General features: G+C 40.2%; 1 protein-coding gene across 3 annotated transcripts in view; it reads right to left on the reverse strand.

Moving 5' to 3' along the window:
• The window catches only part of ddr2a (discoidin domain receptor tyrosine kinase 2a), a 37,082-nt gene that overhangs the window by 5,428 nt on the left and 10,550 nt on the right, over nt 1-21,104 (reverse strand). For all 3 annotated transcript variants that reach the window (XM_036520911.1, XM_036520909.1, XM_036520908.1), the window contains exons 2-6: nt 9,441-9,548; nt 2,900-3,002; nt 1,909-2,140; nt 1,470-1,617; nt 283-385 (exon numbers count right to left, since the gene is read on the reverse strand). In XM_036520911.1, coding sequence (XP_036376804.1) covers nt 283-385; nt 1,470-1,617; nt 1,909-2,140; nt 2,900-3,002; nt 9,441-9,522 — 668 coding nt within the window. In that variant the 5' untranslated portion in view covers nt 9,523-9,548. The remainder of the gene's footprint in view (nt 1-282; nt 386-1,469; nt 1,618-1,908; nt 2,141-2,899; nt 3,003-9,440; nt 9,549-21,104) is intronic.

Consider the following 21,104-nt stretch of genomic DNA (forward strand, 5'->3'; position numbering starts at 1 on the left):
TAAGAAGAAAGAGGTTAAAACACACAGCGTCATGGAAGATGTTATTCTACTGTATGAGTCAAACACTGTTATTCTTATGCGGAGACAAGTCATATCACGGGGATGCATAAAACCACAGTAATTAGCTCTCCTCTGTCTGTGCTCTGTCATAACCATGACACAGTAGCTCCTGTCCATCTGTGTTCTCTCACAAGCATGATGCAGTGTCTTTCCTCCATCTGTGTTCTCTCTTACCATGTCACAGGACACTGTGTTCCGTACTGAGGCAGAGAGCGCACGCACCTGTAGCCCACGGCCCCGTCGTACACAGAGTCATTCAGATAAATGTGCTGGCCTTTAACGGTCATCATCTGCCCGGCTGGAGCATTGTATGACACCAGCCCATCTGTGTGAAAGGAATGAAAGATCGTGACAGACTGCTCTCTCACAATCCTCCACAGAAAACACTGAGCGGCAAGCACAAAGTCACCTGCAGTAATACGGCACAAAACCTAATGCGGTTCTGTGACTGATGTCTTGGATGAAACAAAAACATAAAAAATTTCTGTCAGGGTTTGGACGGTGGAGATCTATCTTTTGGTTGAACATGTAATCATTCAGTCATGACTAAAATGAATGAAAAAGATCATTAGAATGACACCTCCACATTTTACGAAAGGATGCTCAACATCATCAGCTACAGGAATCATATCACTGAATTAACTGTAGTAACTCTTACAAAGACATGTTTTGTGGTGGGTTTGGAATGGTATCTGGTTATTAAATTTGGAGTCCAATCTTTTAGTATGCCACACCCCAATAATAGTAAGTGGAATTCTCGTATCTGTTTAAACTTTGATCTGTTTGGTGATCAATGTGCAGACAATTCAGCACAGGGCAATATCTGCTCTTCCCTGGGCATCAGTATCAGAGGACGAGCCCAGATAAGGCCCGCAGTTTATCAGGGGGCAGGCAATTATTCACTTGATAGTGTCTTGTTGATTCCAAGGCTTTCTGGAATACTTACTGAAATGCATTTTTCATGATTTGCCAATCCAGTCGAAAGGCTAAGGTACACACCAGTTGTGATATTTATCCAAAAAACACTACTCAGAGACCGTGCATCCAAAGAGACATTAAGATAACACGTTTAACCCCAAACAGATCTCTGCCACCGGTCTGGGAGTGTTGTTAGCCTGGTCTGAAACTGTTGCTCATTTAACTAGAATGGATTTAACTAGAATGGATACACTTATGTTCTATTGTGCTGGAAGTTGCGCTCTGACTAACAGTGCCTGCTAAATGCATGTAATGTAATGTAAGATAGTTTTAATAAACTTGCATCTGAAAATATTGTCTCTTTTTATTTGAAACATGGAGGGACTTCTCATTTCTAGTCATTCACAGCCATTGAGTGCCACTTCTCATAAAAAATACAAATGAATTTATTAATCCAGAGCGTCCTCCTAGCGAATCTTCTGAACACCCACCTAGCCATTCACAGCCATAGAGCTCCACCCTCATACACACGTTCATGGAGTGGTCGGTCACGGGCATGAAGCGCACGAAACGAGCAATGATGGGTGGCTCCAGGTCCTTCAGCACGATGTCATACGCATTCCTGTTCCCTTCGATAATCTGCCCGAGGAACAAACAAGCTCATTATTCATTAGCTACAGTCAATCAGTGTCAGGCTATGCCACGCCATAAAAGCCACGATAACAGATGATGACAGCGAGGAAAAGGCAACACTTTACACTTTATTACACTTCATGCCAGTGCCAGGTCCTGTTCACCTGAGACAGCACGGCCGTTATGATTGTATTTGCAAAGCTAACTGCGGTGCTTGTGCGTCTATCAGAGATTTATGAGGGCAGAGGTCACGGACGGGTGATGCGCTAGGCCTGCGGGGGGCGCTGTTCGACTTGCCTGCTTTCCCTGGCGGTTGCGCCAGGAGATCCAGCGGCTGCCGTCGCGGCTGTACTTGATCTTGTACATCTGCGCGAACTCGTTGCCGATGCCGCCGGCGTGGCGGCCCTGTGTGCCCACCAGGGTGATGAAGTGCAGCGAGCGCAGGTCGATCTGCAGGAACTCCTTCAGGTTGTCAGGCTCCACAGTGATCTCTGGGCACCACGCCCCATCTCCCTCCTCAAAGTCCAGTCTGAGGGGGAGGGGGAGAGGGAGGGGAAGGGGGGGTGGTAATGCTGGGTTCAAACTTCCAGTTAAACAAATACCTCGTTGTCATAAATTCATTTTAAATTGTTCATTTTGGGTTGGAACAGCAGGGAAACGGGAAAGCCCAGCCTCAGTGAAAACACTGCGGCGTCGCGGAGAGAAACAGAGATACATCATTACTCCCAATCTGAGGAATGGCCACCCAGACTCTCCAGTTTCCCCTCACTGTGGTTTTCACACAACCGTAAGGGTAAAGGACCATATCTGCCGAGTGGTTAGACTTAAACGCGTACATGCTATCCCACTCCCATGCACACATAAACACACACACACACGCTCACACACATATTCACACACAGTGAGCGCAGGGATACAGATATCCTCGTGTGTGTGTGTGTGTGCGCGTGCACGTGTGTATGTCTATGTGTATGTGTGTGTGTGTGTGTGTGTGTGTGTGTGCATTTGTATGTATGTGTGTGTGTGTGTGTGTGTGTGTGTGTGCATTTGTATGTATGTGTGTGTGTGTGTGTTAGTGCTTTGTATGACTGTGTGTGCATGAGTGCATGAGTACATTTGTGTGTGTGTGTGTGAGTGTCTGTGCATTTGTATTTATGTGTGTGCATGTGTGTGTGCATGAGTGCTTTTGCATGAGTGTGTGAGTAGATGCATAAGTACATTTGTGGGTGTCTGCGTGTGTATGTGTATGTGTGAGTGTGTTTACATGGGCCTGTGTTTCTGAGCATACCTGCCATATCTAGCTGCAGTAGATTCAGACCACTGGCTAGAGGCCGAGATATCTTCATCCTGAATCTGCCCCCCAGACATTCCCAGAGGGTAGCGACACACACCTGCAACACCATCATAAGCATCAACAGTGAACACATCGATCAGCACATTTAAGTAAGACATTTAATAAAGAACTTCTGCTTCTCTGTGGCACACAAACATCCTGGCAACTCAATATCAAACCATTTTAATTCCTAAATGCATGGCTAAAACTACTGCATGTATTATTATTTTTTTTAATCAATCATAGTGTTTCAGTAAGAAAATAAAGGGATTTGTTTGGTTGGTTTCATTGCTTTTACAAACAACCTTTTTAGGACTACCAACTTGTGACTACTGACGTGTGATAACTCTTTCTTTGGTGTTCACTTTGAAGTTCTTATCAGTTGTCCATTAATGTAATTGGGATAATTAAGTTATTCATGTGAAATGACAACTGAACTGGTAAATTGAAGACAATTGTATCAACTTGTAGGTGCCCTGTAATAGGTAATTCTTCATTTTTTGTACTTCTTCCAAAAATAAGCTGTACCAGCCAGTCAGCTAAAAATAATTTGGCAGAGAAGTGAAACCTGAAGTGAAAGAGGAACAGAAAGCTGTTTTAAAAGTATGGGTTTAGAACAGGGCTCTACTGGACTGTACCACTCTCATTTTCTCTCTCTCACCCTCTCTAACTTTCCCCCTTCACTTTTCCTCTCCCTAGCTCTCAGACCCCCCCCCCCCCCCCCCCCCCCCACACACACACACACACTTGCTCTCTCTCTTTTTCTCTCTCTCCCTTTCACAGAATGTGGTTATTCCGATTAAATTGAACTGCGGGATTGTTTCAGTTACCCTGCCAATTCAAATAACACTTGAGGTACCAGGCATACATGTTGGATATAAACTGTTGGTCATGAAAACTCCTGTGTGGTCTGCTAGCTCCTTAGGCACACATTTGTTTTAATACAGCCACTAGAAACACAGATATGATCAAAGTTAACTGTAGGCTTTTGAACTTTTTAATGACACTTAATGTAATCCTGTAATAGTAACAGAGCATGAGATTGAATAGATGGTATCTATCAAATTTTACAAGCCAGAAAATGAATTATACTACATATGGATATTCCTCAGCTGTGCATATCCCCATATTCTTTAAAACTCAAGGTCACTCTGGGCAGTATAACTGTAGCAGCCAGCTCCTGTGAACCACACACAGTGTCCATACTTTGGTCTTGTTTATAAAAACTCAGGACAAGTCACTGTACATCACTGATGGAAGCATATAACATGAAAGTTGGATTTATTTGGCTTTGTCTTACACGCACTAGTTACAGATGAACGCAGACTTATGTTGCCACTTCACAAAGATGAGTTACAGGAGAAAAATGCATCAGCTTGAGGCAGATGAGTTTGATCTTATTTATAGCATTGCAAATCACACCGATATCGCTGGGAGTTACGCAAGGCTTGCCTTCTGCGTTTACACAGACCTCAGAGGAAATACTGTTCTGTTCCACCCAGGCTGCCCTCACATTTCAAGCCAAGCAATTTTACTGCGGCATGATTGCACGATCAAAGAGCCTACAGTTACGATTTTCTACACACCCTTAAAAGGCATCTCAGAGGACTACTACAGTAAGCATGCCATTACGATAATAAAGCCAAAGCTACAGAGGCTGAATTGCCCATTTTCAAAATGTCTGCATTCCTCTCCTCGCTTAAACACAGAGTGTTTTCTGAGCAATGAGTAAAGGGGATGAGTTTGCTAGTGACATACAATATGCAGCCATGCACAACATTGTATGTGCAATCATATTGGTAAATGACTTAGGAGTGTGTCACCCAACCAAATTTTCAAGGCACAGGGCTTGTCATATGCGTGTGTGTGTGTGTGTGTGTGTGCATTCACACACGTTTGTCTGTATGTATGCATCTACTTCTGTTTATGATTGCGTGTATGTGCATACATACAGTTTGTACACGTGTGTGTATGCATGCATGTGCGCATGCATATGAGCATACTGGTAAAGGCTCGGGGTCAGTCAGTACTGGGGACTGTTGCAGGGCTGGTCAGGATGCTAGGAGTGGAATCGGAAATGTGGAGGTCTCCCGGTCCATACAGCTCCTTCAGTTACACAGAAAAACCTTTGTGAGGGTGCCAGCAACAGCATGGACAGCAGAAAAGGCCTTTCTTGTCCACTCTTCCTTTTTTCTCTCTTCCCAAAGTTTTTTTAACAGTCAAGATGGGGGAAAACCTCAGAGGGTTCGTTTTAGCTGTTCCAAGGCTTGATATCATCCCAAATAAGCTGCGTCCTGAATAACAAACCCATCCAGATTGGGCAATCTGTGTCCTCCCCCAACTCTCTCACACTGCAACTCTGTGCTGTCGGTACTGTTCTTATTATCATCATAATTGATGGCTGTGTTTTCGTCATAGGAGTGGTATCATCTGTTTCAATTAACTAAGAATTAAATGAAGAGGTTTAATGTCCCTGATTCAGCTGAGAATAATTTTACTTAAGCGTGCACTTGTAATGAACATATTACACTCTGAACTGTTTCTCTGTCTCTCTGTTTTCATGAGCAGAATTGCTGTCACAGATGAGTTGCCACAGGGAACCTGGATGTGATCAGTTTGATTGTAGATAATCTCACTGCCTGTGTTAAGAAACACTTAAATGGGGCAATTTCTCTTGCTTAAGCATAGCTGAGCCTCTGTGCAGAGTCCAACCATACTATATGCATGTTGTGCTTTAACCTATAAAATGCATAAGGTAAATCATGAGGAGTGGTTTGCCTTCATCAGGCTGCCACATAGTACAGTTGCACCATGAAAGAATGGGACACGTGTGTATCTTTGAGAGAGAGAGAGAGAGAGAGAAAGAGAGAAAGAGAGAGAGAGAGAGAGGCAATTTAGACAAATACTCACATTAGACAAAACACCTGTGCCAGTGAATCAGCACTGTCAACAAAGCATCAGGATCTGGACACGGTAATCAGCATGTTTTTCATCCAGGCCCTTCTTTCCCTAAATGGCTTTTGCTGAGTGCAGAACAGTTACGATATGGCGCACAGCCATGTCCGCAGCACAGATTGTTGTGTTTTGGACAGAATTATGCGGTGCTCATAAATACACCGTTGATAGTCAGGTAGGCCTGCCAGCCATTTCTGAGCCAGCCTATTCCATGGCTGAACGTTCAGACAGTTAACAGTAAGATTCAATTACTTGACTGTCACTAGCAAAGCTGAACCCATTTTAGAGCCCAATGACAAATAAATGATCCCTCTATACAGTGGAGCTTGTGTAAATTCTACTGTCACACGGGTAAAGGAAAGTTTATATATACGACATTATAGACAGCATGTTACAGACAATAAAATAAATAAGTAATTTGGAAATGCTATTATCACTGCTTGATTATATCCTACACATCCCCAAAAAATCTTTGGGCACCCCAATGAATATACATTTTCCTTTGCAAATGCTGGTTTATGCTGCAAATGTTTATTTTACTTTTAAGGCTGTCAGGACCGAGTACACGTGCACAGTTTATTGTAACAACAATATCAATTCTTGCACTCGGCTGCGGATCTAAAAATATCAGTTTTGAAAAGGTGGAAAAATACCGGCCTTGTGTGAGAGAGAGAGAGAGCGGTGGCGGAGAGAAGCTATCGCACGTCTCCTGGGCCTGTTCATGCTGGCAGCCACACGGAAACCCTAGCAACAGCTCTCAGCTCCAAGGTTTCTTTTTTTTTTCGTCCTCCGATTTTTCCATGCCCCTGCCTGTGAAAGGCAGGCTTGTTCCGTGGTGTTTGCTGTCTAACCACTGGCTCCAACCCCCACACATCACAAACACAACGTCTCATCAGCTCCATCTGCTCACATGCCCGGCATGTGCCCACCCATCCCAGCAGCACCTTGTCTTCTTTGCTCTTTAAGCTTTGCTTTTTGCCCATTTGTAAAAAAAAAAAAAAATAATAATTAATTTAAAAAAAGACATACAAAAGGCTTGGATGGCATGGTGACAGTGCTTGAGAATTTTGAACAGGGGAAAGTTGGCAGCTCGGTGCATCACATTGCAGTTAAATACCGCAAGGAATATTTCCTGCTGTTGAAAAAATGAAAAAAAAAAGTTTTATTTTTGTAGTTCAGCAGGAATTAAAAAGCTGTTAAACCGTTATTTGGGAAAATTTGTGCAGAAAGAATCGGCTTCACAGTGAGACTGTAAAGACACAGGTGAGCGCACATACGGCGAAGACCTTCCTGTAGCGGGTGAAAATAGTCAAGCAATTGGAATCTGGAAACAGTTAGTGTCACAACCTCGCTTTTTAAAAAGCTGCCTTAGCTTATATATGCAGAAAATTATCGTCCCCCACCGTGGGCCAAAGTACGATTAGGAATGTTCTTTTACGTACTGAAATTTATGAACTTTGACCATGTTTAAATGCATAAATACACTTCTCTGTGACTTATGAGAGGGTAAGAACTGTCCGGAAGCGCGCAGAAACTGGTGAAAAGCAAAACTAATTTCAATGTACTTTCCTGCTGTCAAAATGTCTGGTATGCATTAGCCACAGACTCCAGTCGGATTGCTGAATCCTTTGTAAACACTTTCCTTCCTCTCATGCTACATGTAATAATAAACTCTGGCCAAGGTCAGATCCTCACATGATCCTGAAAAATAAATGACAATAATGGTTGTGAATGCCAGCGCTGATAAAACGCAGGGGCCAGAGACAGCGCTGTTAATGGCTTCTCCAGCGGTGAGACCCGGTCCCCAAGGAAACGGCCGGGATGGATGAGTTCACTGGGAGCCGGGGAGTAACCTCGGTTTTTGTGATGCAACGGGAGGAAACTTGAGAGGTTTGCCTCCGAGGACAAAAGTGACAGGGTTTAACTTCTGCACAACGGATGCACTCCGTTGTGCAACATGCTCTTTTTATGAGTCCGGTTACTAGAATGATGAGGTGCTTGAAGACTTGCCTGACAATCTGATTAAGGCTTGAACTCCCTCTCTGTGAGCACACATTATGTTCTTTTTAAACAGTGCATCAATGAATTAATAGGGGTATAAAAATCTTTATTTTATAAAGATTCAAGTATCCAATTTGTTTCACTATGTGAATGAAACTGTATTGTCATTCGCAGAGAACATGTTTTAATCAAGAAAACAATTTTGCTGGATTGGAAAGTGTCACTACAAAGGTACTATGACAAAGAAATAAAATCCATTTTACATCTTTCATTTCTTCAATGTTAATAAAGCACATAGTCTGTAGTGACTGATCTGTGTAAGCCTGTGGCCTATGCCTCTGGCTCCTGGGCACATATGTGAAAAATCACTATAAAAGTAAAGCATTTGGACAAATAGCTAAATCTTAAGGTCTGTCCTAAAGGGGAAAAACATCTCCAAGGGAAGATAGGAGAATGGAATAAATTAGAATGCAGATTCCGTGCATGCTCATGCAATGAACATGGGAAAAAAAAGGGTACTTTTGTGGAAATGTGTCGGCTGGAACTCTTAACTCTCTCCATCCGAAAAATTTAACAGGCCACAAAACAAGCCCAACACACTTGATATTACCAGCATTCTCACTGAAGGAGCACCCAGTTCAACGCAGCACTCAGCCTCTGTTTACCAGCAAAGCAACATACTAATAAACAATATACCACATGACCAAGGCTGTAAACAGCTGCTGCTAGAAATATGGGTGTATCCTGCTACATGCTTGCCATCCTCCTCTCAAAAAGGGACTGAGTTACCCTTGCCGATTAATATGTTAGTAGAAACCATCAAAAGAATAGTTATTTGCCTGCCTGACCCCAGAAAAAAGTAAGGTTTATGATACATTTGACATATTCTTTGTTTACTTTGAAATTCTCCAGACAAGCTGGGGAGAATTGTTTGTGTTCCTTTGTAGTTTGCCAGAGTGAGGCTTTAATTAAAAAGTGACGCTAATCTGGATGTTGCACCATACAATTATCCCCATTCAGATGCAATAAAGTGCCACGCCACAGCTGTAAAAGGACTCTTTAAAAAATGAGCATTCCTATGCTTATTGCCTGGCCAGCCTCCCTTCTGCTTTTTTATTCAATTATAAAGTTACATTTAATGAAAGTGGCTTTACAACATTATGACACATACGTTTAGCTCCTTTCTCCTTTGGCTTCGGCAGGATACAAAGTTTTAACGCGGTGACTATAAAGATTTAAAGCAGGAACCTCCATCCATTCATTGCCTGTAACCACATTATCGCATAGGAGGTCTCAGGCACCCGGAGCTGAACCTGACAGACACAGGCTGAGCCCAATCTAGTTAACCCAAACTGTATTGTTTTGTGGTGGAAATTGACCGGGCAACACAGAGAGAACCCAAACAGACACAAGGAGAACACACCAAATCCATATAGACAGAGCCAGCTTTAAATCACAAACCCCATAATAGTGAGGCAACAGCATACTTACTGAGAGTGGCTATGGAACGGAATATCTCCAGGGGTATCACATTTCTTACCTGGGTTGACTTGTGACTCCACTGCTCCGAAGAGGAAGAGCAATATCAATGGAAGGATGTGCATTTTTAGAGGGCTCTTCATCTCAGGGGGAGAGAGAATCTTCACTCCTGTGGCCAATCAAAAAAGCAAGAACCCATTAGGGATTGTGTAACCTTGAAATCTACATTGGCAGATACTGCTGCAGTGAGTGAAGAGTGTCTTTTCTAAAACTGCATTAGACAAATGGCACAAGAGAACAGGAATCTGCCAGAACATAATAGGCAAGCATAAGCCACTATGATCCAAACAATACACATAAATGGAGGGCCATGCTTCAAAATTTGGTTTATTTGCAGACATATTGGTGAACTCCATTTCCAGACAGCATCTATGCAAAACCAGTGGAGAAATCTGTCTGTTTGGTAGTCATTTCATTGTATTAGGAAAATGGGAGATGGGTCCAACATTGCAAAAAAGGGGAAGAAATTATTTTCATTTGGTCAATAAAAATGCAATAATTGCTGCCTGGAGGTGGAATTTCCATTAATTACAAGTACACTGTAAGCAAAGCATATAAAATGAAACTTGGAAGACTTGGAATGCATGTGCTGCCTTCTTTTGTCAGAGAGCAAAAGGGAGAGAATTACATGGGAAAGTATGGTACAGACTACAGAGAAAAAGATCAACAGAGGTGACTGGACCATGCAGTCTGCTGCCAGTCAGACATTACCTCAGCTGGAGAAAGGGGCCGGCCCCTGGGCCAACATGCCACCTACAGTCCAATGGGCAAACCACGCTCACAGCCAATAATCTTGTCACAACAGACAGTCCAGAGAGTCAAAGAGTCCAGCTACACAGTGACAGAAATACTAAATCTGTCCAGCATCACACAACGATATGACACAGAACAAAACAGAAATCACTGTAACTTACAGTAAGAGACATGTTGCAACAGTTTTGCATTTCCAATGTCATGCAACATTGTAAAACTGAAAACTGAACACTGCAGGTAATTAGATTGTTAGTGACCTGCAATTGTGCTTTATTACTTTAGACAAATATTTATGACTTTCTTCTGCATTCACTCAATATATTTTATATCAGTAATGGGAACTATAAATTTTCTACATGTGTACATACAGATATCAGTTATACTTAGTGTTCCTCTAATCTTGCTGACTGTAGTGTGATCAATGGTCTTTAAGTTTTTCACATCTGGACCAAGGCTCTGCCAATACCAGTGTGTACCTGTGACCAGAATCTATGAAGTCTGGTTTCTTGTTTTTACAAAAGATTTGTAGATATTATATTCCCTATCGCATGAAAGAAAAAAGTGAAATATATTCCCATGACAGGATTTTAAACAATAATATATTGCTTTTTAGTACAGTTGCTATTATTACTATATGTTTTTGACATACAGTTTCCACTGGTGTCCTGTTGTTTTCATGGAGGCAGTGTGCAAAAGAAAACATATTGTGTATGTTGTCATCAATCTGTCACTGGTGATGCATTCTGTGAAATAACATTTGTAGCTAGCTGAAGAAGGAAGCTGTGTGGGTACACTGTGGTGATTCTGTTCTGGTTATCCTAAACAGGCTTTTCCCACTGGTGTCGTTTTTTTCTTTACAAGGACAGTGTGCAAAGAACAATTGCCCCACATATTGTCATCACAGTCATCACGTCATCATCATGTTTTCAGATTGATGTATTGATGTATTGAAAAGGGTGTTAATCAATATATTTTTGCAATAAAGAGTATAAATAAACCTTGTTGCTACTGCTGTTTGTCAATGTTCTCATTGACCCCAGATGTCAATGATGTCCTTATCAGATGCTTATCAAATCTCAGAAAAAAAAGAGTCAAAGTTATAAAATGTGTTATTCCAACTTTAATTTACATTGTGCTTTTGGGAACTGCAGTTTGGATTAAAAATGATGTTTCTGGCTTTAAAAAATCATAGAGGCAGGATGCTATCATTAAGTGAGCTAATGTAATTTATTATCACATTTTGTGCAAGAACATTGCAATGACTGCCAATAAAATGAGCGCTTCATATCTAAAGGGAAATATGATTTCAATATCTGAAGACAGAGCTCTACATGAGCTGAAACAGATCTGTACAGATATCCTTATTTTTCAAAGTTAAGTGTGTCCTGCAGTATATACAGACCACTGGGTAAAAACAACATTTGCTACAGAGCTCTTCTGAATAGCTTAAAGAGCAATGGAGGGTTTTGTGTCTTTATCCCAAGCCAAAAAAAACTTTCTCCTCGTGACTCTGTGTGGGAGTGGCTTATAGATCAACATGTCAAGATGAGGCACATTTCAGGATCTGGATTCAATAAAGGCTTGGATTTGTTCAGAAAGCAACCAAATTTATAGGCCTAACCTAAACACTATGCTAAAATCTAAAATCGAATGAAGAGATTCGAAATGACATAGGGTTAGGAAAAAAATCTATACATAACAGTGTATTTTAATTCAGACATGGTAAGGGCAGAAAAAAAATCTGTATAAAACAATATACTTTAATTCAGGCATAGTAAGGGCAGAGAACTTAGCATAACACATTGTGATTCAAGTGACACATACAGCTTGCCCACAAAACAGCAGAAGAGGTGGCTTCTGTTACCTCCCGGCACCAGGAAGCCCAGTCTCTCCGGTGTTCCATGGCCCATAATTACTAGGTTGGCAAACTCTGAACCAAAGAGAGCAGAATTTGCAATGGCCCTATTGTCTCAGCAAAGGAAACCTTGGCTGTCTTCTCACATTGACTTTTCTATTCTCCGTCATCAGAGGACCAAGCTTAGTTCTGTATTCATCCAGCTGTAATATCTCTCTGGAGGAACCCAGTTTATTTGACATCTATGGCATTGAAACCTCGAATAACTGGAGTTCATCTATGGAGGAGTAAACAGCTACTCATGGTCCAAGTTACTTCTACCACTAACAGTTACAGTTACTATTCATGAGGATGTTAGAGAAGGCGTGGTTAACATTAGATTTTCTTACATTTCATAATATACTCTGTTGATAAAATACAGATGGTATTCTGGGCCATCTAGTTATGACATAGTTTTAGTTTAGGTGACACTTTTTCCTAAATTGCTACTGCAAATAACTGCTTAACCAATCCTTAAGTCAGAAGAGAGTGGTAACATTGACAACAAAATGGTTTTGTATGATCAATTTCAGGTTCATTTGTTTACATCCATACTCATAATGTGTGCGAACTGCTAGTTTATTTGTTCTCAGGTTTCTGGGATGAATCAGACTGCACCATGTTACCAACAGTCTCCATCCACAGATTACTGGCACTGAGCCCAGACAAGGGTATTGTGCTCTGTGGTTAAAAAAAAAAAAACCCTTGTGTGTGCTGTGTGTCATTTAGCATAAGTAAATTACGAAATACATAAGGGATGTTTAAAGTATATTTTGTCTGCAGTCTGTCAGTCTGTGCAACAAAGAACAAGGATTGTTGCTGTTGGAATAGGAAATACTCCCATAGATTATGAAATTATATAACCAAGCAAGACACAACTATCATGCAATTGAAAAATAGCAGTTAAAAAATCATAAACCACTGCTTTATAACAATAGGAACATTTATGAACTAGAATATGCATTTTGATGGTAACTGTGCATAAGAGTTTATAAATAGCATAAAAAACTATTTTTATGGATTGAGTCACTAAAGAGCCTTACAATACTGTATAGTTTAAGAGGCTGCCAAATAGCACTGACATCATATTTTCAGGAATGAGTCATTAATTGGATCAGAATGACACTGTTCTGCAGCACCTAAAGCACTCTAGTCTGACTCAAAGAGACATGATTCCTTAGCATGCACATATGTATCATTTATACAATACAACATGCATGTTTGCAAACCACGTTAATCTACTGTTATCATTTAAAGTATTCTTGGAATGAAAGCATAAGTCTACATTTTATGAAAAGGTGGGCTGGATTACTGAGTGCTGAATTACTCAGTTCTCAAGATGAAGCCCGTCATATTAGCCGGTCAGGATATTAATGGTTAATTGTTTACCTCAAACAGGAAATTGCTTCACGATTGCTTGATATTAGCAATTACTTAAGTGAACAATTACTCTAGCATTTCTGAGGTCCTGAAAACTATTGCTCTCTTTGAGAAAACACAAAGAGTCTGGCACTTTATCTTTGGCTCCAATTCACTGAGGAACTCAAACCCACTCTTGTTCCTGTGTAGGTAGAACATAAGGGCAGAGAGAACAGCGTGAACAGGAAATGTGTGAAGCAGAATACACTTGACACTACAGTGTTCCATTATCTGAAACAAGGCTCACTCATGGACTCCCAGACACTCCATTATTGCCTGCGGCAACACAAATAAAGGAAGTAATTATCAGCGAGTTAGGAAATATCCTATTTTCTGATTTAAAACATGTGTGAGGGACCCCCCAAGCTGAGATTCTGCGTAGGAGCTGCCACATGCAGTAATACAGAATAAACTGTCCTTTACGTCAGGGTTAATGACTGACCTTCCATCTCAATGTCAAAAGTGCAGTTCTAATGGGTTGTCTCTTGACAAGATTTTGGTTTAATGAAAAAGAGCACTGGGGTTGGGATAATCCCTGATGAACTGTTACTTATTATTTTCTGAAAGATAATGTTTGACTACCGACACAGATGACCAACTCTGTGATGAGAACAAACTGCTTGCTGGTCCGTGGAACAGACGGCTGAGATCTGTTGGAATGAATATTAACAGCGAGCCAAAGATGGGAGACTGGCTGAGTCCTGGACATGGAGTGCTGAGGTGACATCTTGCTAGCCTGGCACCCAGATCATATACGTCCCTTATTTTAGCCTACATTTATGTACTTGGTAGTACATTATGTACTTAGTAGTCTTTTATGTGCATACAATTAGTTAGGCAGGATGGACTTATATTTACATGCATTTACATATTTTCACTTCATTTCATTTTTTTCAATTTTTCACTTATCCAAAGTTACAGACAAGATGAGTAGTTACATGCAACAATACATTTACATTTTTGATATCAAGTTGATGCTCATTTCTAGAGCAACCCCAACAGTCAAGCACTACGGACAGCCAGCAAACCAACACAAAACATTACATAAACAAAGAAACCATCAACCACACATGAAAAAGAGTCAATGTCCAAACACACAAGGCTCAGACCACAAATGCAAATACAATGTCAAGAGCGTACCATTCCTTTACAATACCAACACATTCCCAGGGCCCCCCTGGGCCAGTAGCACACCGTTAACTGTGTTAATGTAAGAAACAGTAAAGATACTCTCTCTATGGCCTGGCTAGATGGGCTCCCAGAGATAGACTCTCTTGTCTTTGTACACCGAGGCCAAGGGACAAGGCTGCCACTTCTGTCACCACCTCAGTACAGACACAATTAATACCTTGCTCAGATAATGAGTGTATGAGCAGCCAGCTGAGCTGCAGTGAAATGCTCCCTGAAAACTAACTAAGGCAGAACGAATGCCAGATATATAGCCTAACAAATACTAAACAATCACAAATACATGATTAGCTGCAGTGCTAAGCAACACACGTTTAAATGCAACACAGTTTTATGCAATAACAAGTTGTAAAAATGTGGCACTTAGACTTTAAGGAAGGATGTCTCTTCCCTTGAGTAGAGAGAGATAATGGGGTGACATTGTGCAGGGATGGTGTAGAAGTGGGACCAAAGAGACTTTAGAGATTCCTGTAACTTCAACCAAGTGAGACTGCTGATCTATGCATATGTATAAACTGCAGTGATTTTTATTTGCATACTTGTATCTGTCTGTGTTACCGGATCTTCGTATTCACTGAAAACTCCATTGGAGGCAAGCTCCCCAAACACTGGACACGGAAAAAAATTCAGAGTGACCTGTCATGCAAGAGAACAAAACTGGTACATTTAGGCAAACAATTTACTACTGGTGAGGTAGCTGAACTTACTGGGGCATGGTCTGACAGATTATCTCAGGTAACATAACATCTGCTCCTTGATGTAAATGTAAGCAGACATTAAAGATTAAAACTATTCTCACCCCTCATTACACTTCATAAAAAAGAGGGCTATGTTAAACTACATAACACCTGTCACAGTATAAGCAAAGCAGTTGAGAAAATATGAATTTCAATACAGTGCACATGTATCTATTGAAGAAGATGAAGAAGACTGTTGAACGTATCAGGGTGCTAATGTTTGACTTTGAGCTAAGTGAAGGGATTACACATAGCTTTGAGGCTGAGGTTATTGATGACCCCCGTGTCAAAAGATGCTCACCCTACAATACTGCAACGTAACTTTTTTTGTGAGAGGTGTATGATTGCCTTTAATAGGCATGACAGAAAGCTTTGCTGAATGAACCTGCCTGGGTCAATCCCCTGACTGGAATGAGAAGCCCCATTACCCTGCCATATTGCCTTACCATCTAAGCAAGGCAATAAATGTCAAGGTAGACAGGTTTGTCTAGAATTTTGTACAGATTGTCTGGAATCTTCATTTTGAATCTCAGTAATTCATATGGACAGCATTATACAGTTCAGAAGAGTTAAGAGGAAAAACTACCCCCTGATCAAAGTGATTATAATAGACAAGACAAGGTGCATAAATGAATTCATGTCATTACACATGTCAATATGACACATTTATGAAAATGAAATAACACAATTCGCTGGACTGGACATGAATACCGGCAAGGTAAACATTGGGCAGGATACATTAAAATACCAACAAAGAGCTATAAACATAAACATTTGTAAAAATATAATAGGAAAAGGACACAGAGGTGGAGAAGCACTAATTGGTATTTGGTGCTAACATACTGTCTACAAGCTGATCTGCAATTATATGAATTAAAAACCAATTTGCATGTAATCAGAGTTGATCCATGACTACAATTTAGCACATAAAAAGGAAATGGAACACATCAAGGTAAACATCCCCCCAAATGTGAAAATGAAAACTATTGTAACATGTTGAGAAATATGTTGGTCAGCTGAAAATATTGCAAATATATGAATGAGCTGGAAGTACACTAAAATGGATCTTACATTGAATTAAATAAAAAGCTGTCCTCAGTGACAGTAAAGTTGCAGCTGGCAATCTATTGTGAATGGTTATCAATCACAGAGAACAAGGTCACTGCTCTTGCTAACAACACTACATATGGTTGGGCACAAAAGGAGATGAGATTGATAGCTTGTGCTGGTGTAGGCAGAGTAATTTAAAAATGTTTGAGCTGCCCATATATATGCTCTTCTTGCTGAGAGCATATATTGGCTAATTGATGTATTAAGGCACCATTTGTTAGGGGTGAACTGGAAACCAGTCAAATGCTATCGCAACCAAGATATTTTGGATACCATTCATACAGGGATGTGTTAACATGCCTAAGTAATTTATCTGCCAGCCTTGCTCTTGTGAAATTAACAAGGGATGCGAAATACAAGTGATGCAATCAAAGACAGTTTATGCTTTACTGCTATGGAAGAATTGCAAAAAGCCACAAAGACAGGAGACCTTCTTATAATCAAATCTATTTTTAATACCCCAGAACCTGGTTGATATCCAATACAAGCTCTTTTTGAAAATGTTCTGTTCCTAAAGCATAAAATTATCCAAACCTGTGGGGAAGTTACTGCGTCAAAACTCTGCTTTGCCCTGGGTAACATCAGTACTTTTCTGACAGCAAAATTCATTGCTAACAAGAAGCTATGTTTTACCCCTCAGTGTAACTGCAAGCTTCATCTTGACAAAGACCACTGAAGTAATAATGTTCCCTACTGCCAGATGTGCAAGAAAGTATACTGGATTTTGCCTTTCAACATTTCTTTGTATAATATGAGAAAGTTCTCCAGCTTTGCACATCTCATCAGCCTGTCATTAATCTGCATGCTGCAGTTTGAGGAGAGATCTGTTCTAGAACATTCTGACAAGCTTCTATGGGGCCCATGGTTATTTTCTGGGGATAGATACATCTGTTCCTGCCTGGGACTGGAAAACACATTCCAGACAGCATATGGAAAGAAATAATCTGGGTCACTCTGCCGTAAAGCCAGAAAACGTACAGGGCAGCAGCCCCACATACATGCTTCTGCACAAATCTTTTGCAAAAAATACCCGTATGATTAGAGGGAAACCTAGGGAAACAATGTACCAATACGCACAATGCCCATGGCTGAAATTACACTGACCAAAACAGCTCACGCACTGCATCTTTCAAAATACACTTTTCACTAAAACACTAATTCACTAAAACACACACAAAAAACATTTATTTTAATCTAACTCTAAAATACCCTGGTAATGTAACTAGGACCAACTCCCCATAAATTCTGTTGATTTTGCCTATATGCAGAGAATGTAACAGTTTTTCGTATACCTTTAAAACATGTCCACCAGTTCTCGAAAGTATTTCCAAAGCAAACAAGAGCCGCAAGGGAGCACAGCGGCTTTACAATCCCTCAGGTGTCAGGTCGCTCCAGAGTGCGAGGGAAGAGACTGGCTCTGTGTACTCGCTCGCTGCTGCACACACAAGAGCAGCCTGCTTGCATGGGCCTGCACACTTAACCAGCCTATTTTTATACACCAGAAGGCATCAACATAATTTATGAGCTGAACTTTCATATATCTCCAGTAAAATCACCTGCACTGTTGAGCGGGTTTTGCTGGGCTCGAGTCTCAAAGCCTGCATTATTTTGTCAGATTTGGTACGCTCAGTGCTGGGTAGTGCTAGCATGAGCTGAATGCACGTGACCGGCAAATGAGGCGAATAAGAAAAATATCCTCATTTCGGAGCAGAGAAAATGAGCACTTCGTGATAAAATACATACAAACAGTATTGTTTAGAAGTTACATATTGTGACATATGCATGATTTCAGCTACCAGTGCTGCTACAGCTACAACTGTTGATAGTAACTTTATGATTGTTATTGTTCTTATCACTGTTGTTTAAAATTATTATCAGCAAACTTAACTTTACCATGGTTTAATGACATTTAATTCATTAAAATGCAGTGCATGTCAATAATATTGAAAAATAATTTTATATAGTACTAAGTATTCTACTAATATTTGCACCAAGGTCCTTGAATAGACAAATTTGGATAATTATTTTATTTATTGTGAACAGATTCAATGAAAATAATAACATATTGTGACAGAGTTGTGATGGCATTGCTATTGGCATTGTTGGGTATGAAGCACTGGAGGAGCTTGTGAATACACTGTCTATGTTCAATATATTTACCCAAGGTTAAATTAATTTTTATGTTTAATGTTTGCATTGTTATATGTTTTAGGTAGTGAAAATTATATTTTTCATGCACTTTGTGTGTTACATCGTTTTATATGGAATTGCATGCATTTTGAAAGGTCCCTATTTTATTTATGAAAATTAAGACGGGAAAACACAGCAGCCCAGCACTTTAGAAATCCGCATAAAAAAGAAAAAGGGACAGCCTTTCCTTTCCTTTAGATTTGGCAAAAGGGTGGTAGAATACTGGAGTAGATTTTGAGGGAAGCTAGAATTTTTCAAACTGGCAAGTGGTTGTGTAGATGTCCTTCAAAAGCTAGTGGCATCAGCTGCTAGCTAGCTTCTGATGTGTTTTTGTCACTGGTGTACACGTTTATTCACATGTTTTCTTTCTGAGGATTTAGTTTAAAAAGTGTTTAACTCAGTAAAATAAAGATGTCCTTGAAAAGGAATTACAAATGTCCACACAGCACCCTTGCTACAATCAATGGAACTTAATTTTCAACCACCTCCTCGTATCTTCCTATCTGTCAACTTAGCAAGAATGTGTGTAAGCTACTGTAAATGTCACAAAATAAGACTATGGACTTGTTACTGCATCAATTGCCTCTAAAGTTCAAAGAACTCTGTATTATTTTGTAGTTTCAAAGAGGCAAATGCACATCCATGGAATTATGCAGGTGCTTAGTAAAAAGAGAATGATACAAAATTAGAATCCCTGCACACTGATATTATGCCAAAGTAATATATCACAGGTAAAATCAGGTTAATCACTTGAGCACATGATAACAATGTGTAGATATTCACCTGCACATCTCAGCAATTTCAACTTTTAGACTGAAATAAAATCAAATTTAAAAAGTGAATAAGTATGGTTCCTTTTATAGTTGACACTTGAGTGGAAGTTCAGTTCTGAGTCTGGACAAAACATTAATGAAAGATAATACTAGTTATATATCATAATACATCTAACATCCACATACATTTGGATTGTATCACCTGTTAAACACAGCAGAAATGTTTGATGGAAATTTGGACAAATGAATGACATTTCTAGTAAAGCAAACAGTCACTGGCCAGCAGGAACTTCTCATTGCTTTCAAAGCCGTTTGCAAAGAAAAAATAATCGATTATGAGCCAAAGAGCAGGAAATCAAACAAAGAGCTTTGAGCAGAATGTTGGAAGATCTTGACCCCAAATGTTCCCTCAAGACAGCTGAACTACATAAATTTCAAAAAGATTTTTCTACATATTAATTACAGCAGAATTTAACTTGTGTGAGGTGAACCAGCAGAATGCTAATTCACCTACCATGCTAAACTACAAAATATAATCTAACATGCTAATCTACATGCCAGTACTGAACTTATACAACAAGTGGTAGTGCCAGGAAAGACAAAATATAGCATTATTAGTCTTGCTACATATGTGTACACACAATAATAAGGATGTATCAGCACCAGGTACAGTGTTAACAGAAAGAAAGAATGCACAAAGGAAAGAAAGCAACTGAATAGACCCCCAAGGTATTATCAACTCCTGCAGTACGCATTTACTGTTACTATAGTACTCCTGCATTCCCACGGGAGAGGACTGTTCAGTTTCATTACTGCCAAAATGAGGTCACAGTTTATAGTATATTGTAACCACTGGAAAGAACAGTGATTCAAACCTACAATTTTCCCTTTTTTTCTTTTTTTTTTGTGGCAGTGAGAAGTCTGAATGTGAATGACTTTTTACATCAATGTGTCTTTGTTAAGAGTGACACCAGTGGTTAGTCACAAAGAGCTGAGATATGTGGGAGTGTATGCGTGTGTTCGTGTCTCCCTGTGGCTGGATCTAGGCTTGATGATAAGTCCGCCTAATGAGGGGGCTGTGCTACCTGGAATCACTGACAAGTGTCCAAAACCCAGGCGGTTACCATGGGAACACTGCTCCTCTGGTGAAATAAATATAGTTGACTTTCAATCTGTGGGACATTAATGTAAGTGTTTTGGCTGTCTGTAAATATTCCTTATCATTCACCCTCTCTCCATTTCCATTTTTTCCTCACCCTCATGAAATGCTTATCCATAGATAAAAGTAAAGAATGACACTGCCAGTTGTTGCATCTGGAATGTCTTACAGATTGTTACTGTTGAGATGATTATCTTATGGAATATTCTGTTATAGTTGCCATTGCTATCTGCCCTCATGAGAAAATATTATGATTAACTGTGATCGATATTATGATTAACTGTGATCACGTAGTGATCACATTCAAATGTGAGTTCAGTAAAAAAAATACTCTTAACAGACACATGTAGCAGCAGGATGGTAGAAATCTCCACGGTTCAAACATGCACTGATCCTTTGGAAGGCCACTGACTTGCCTTTCCATGCTGAAAGGTGTGCATGA

Source organism: Megalops cyprinoides, chromosome 2 (genome assembly GCF_013368585.1).
Source record: "Megalops cyprinoides isolate fMegCyp1 chromosome 2, fMegCyp1.pri, whole genome shotgun sequence".
Classification (NCBI taxonomy): Eukaryota; Metazoa; Chordata; class Actinopteri; order Elopiformes; family Megalopidae; genus Megalops; species Megalops cyprinoides.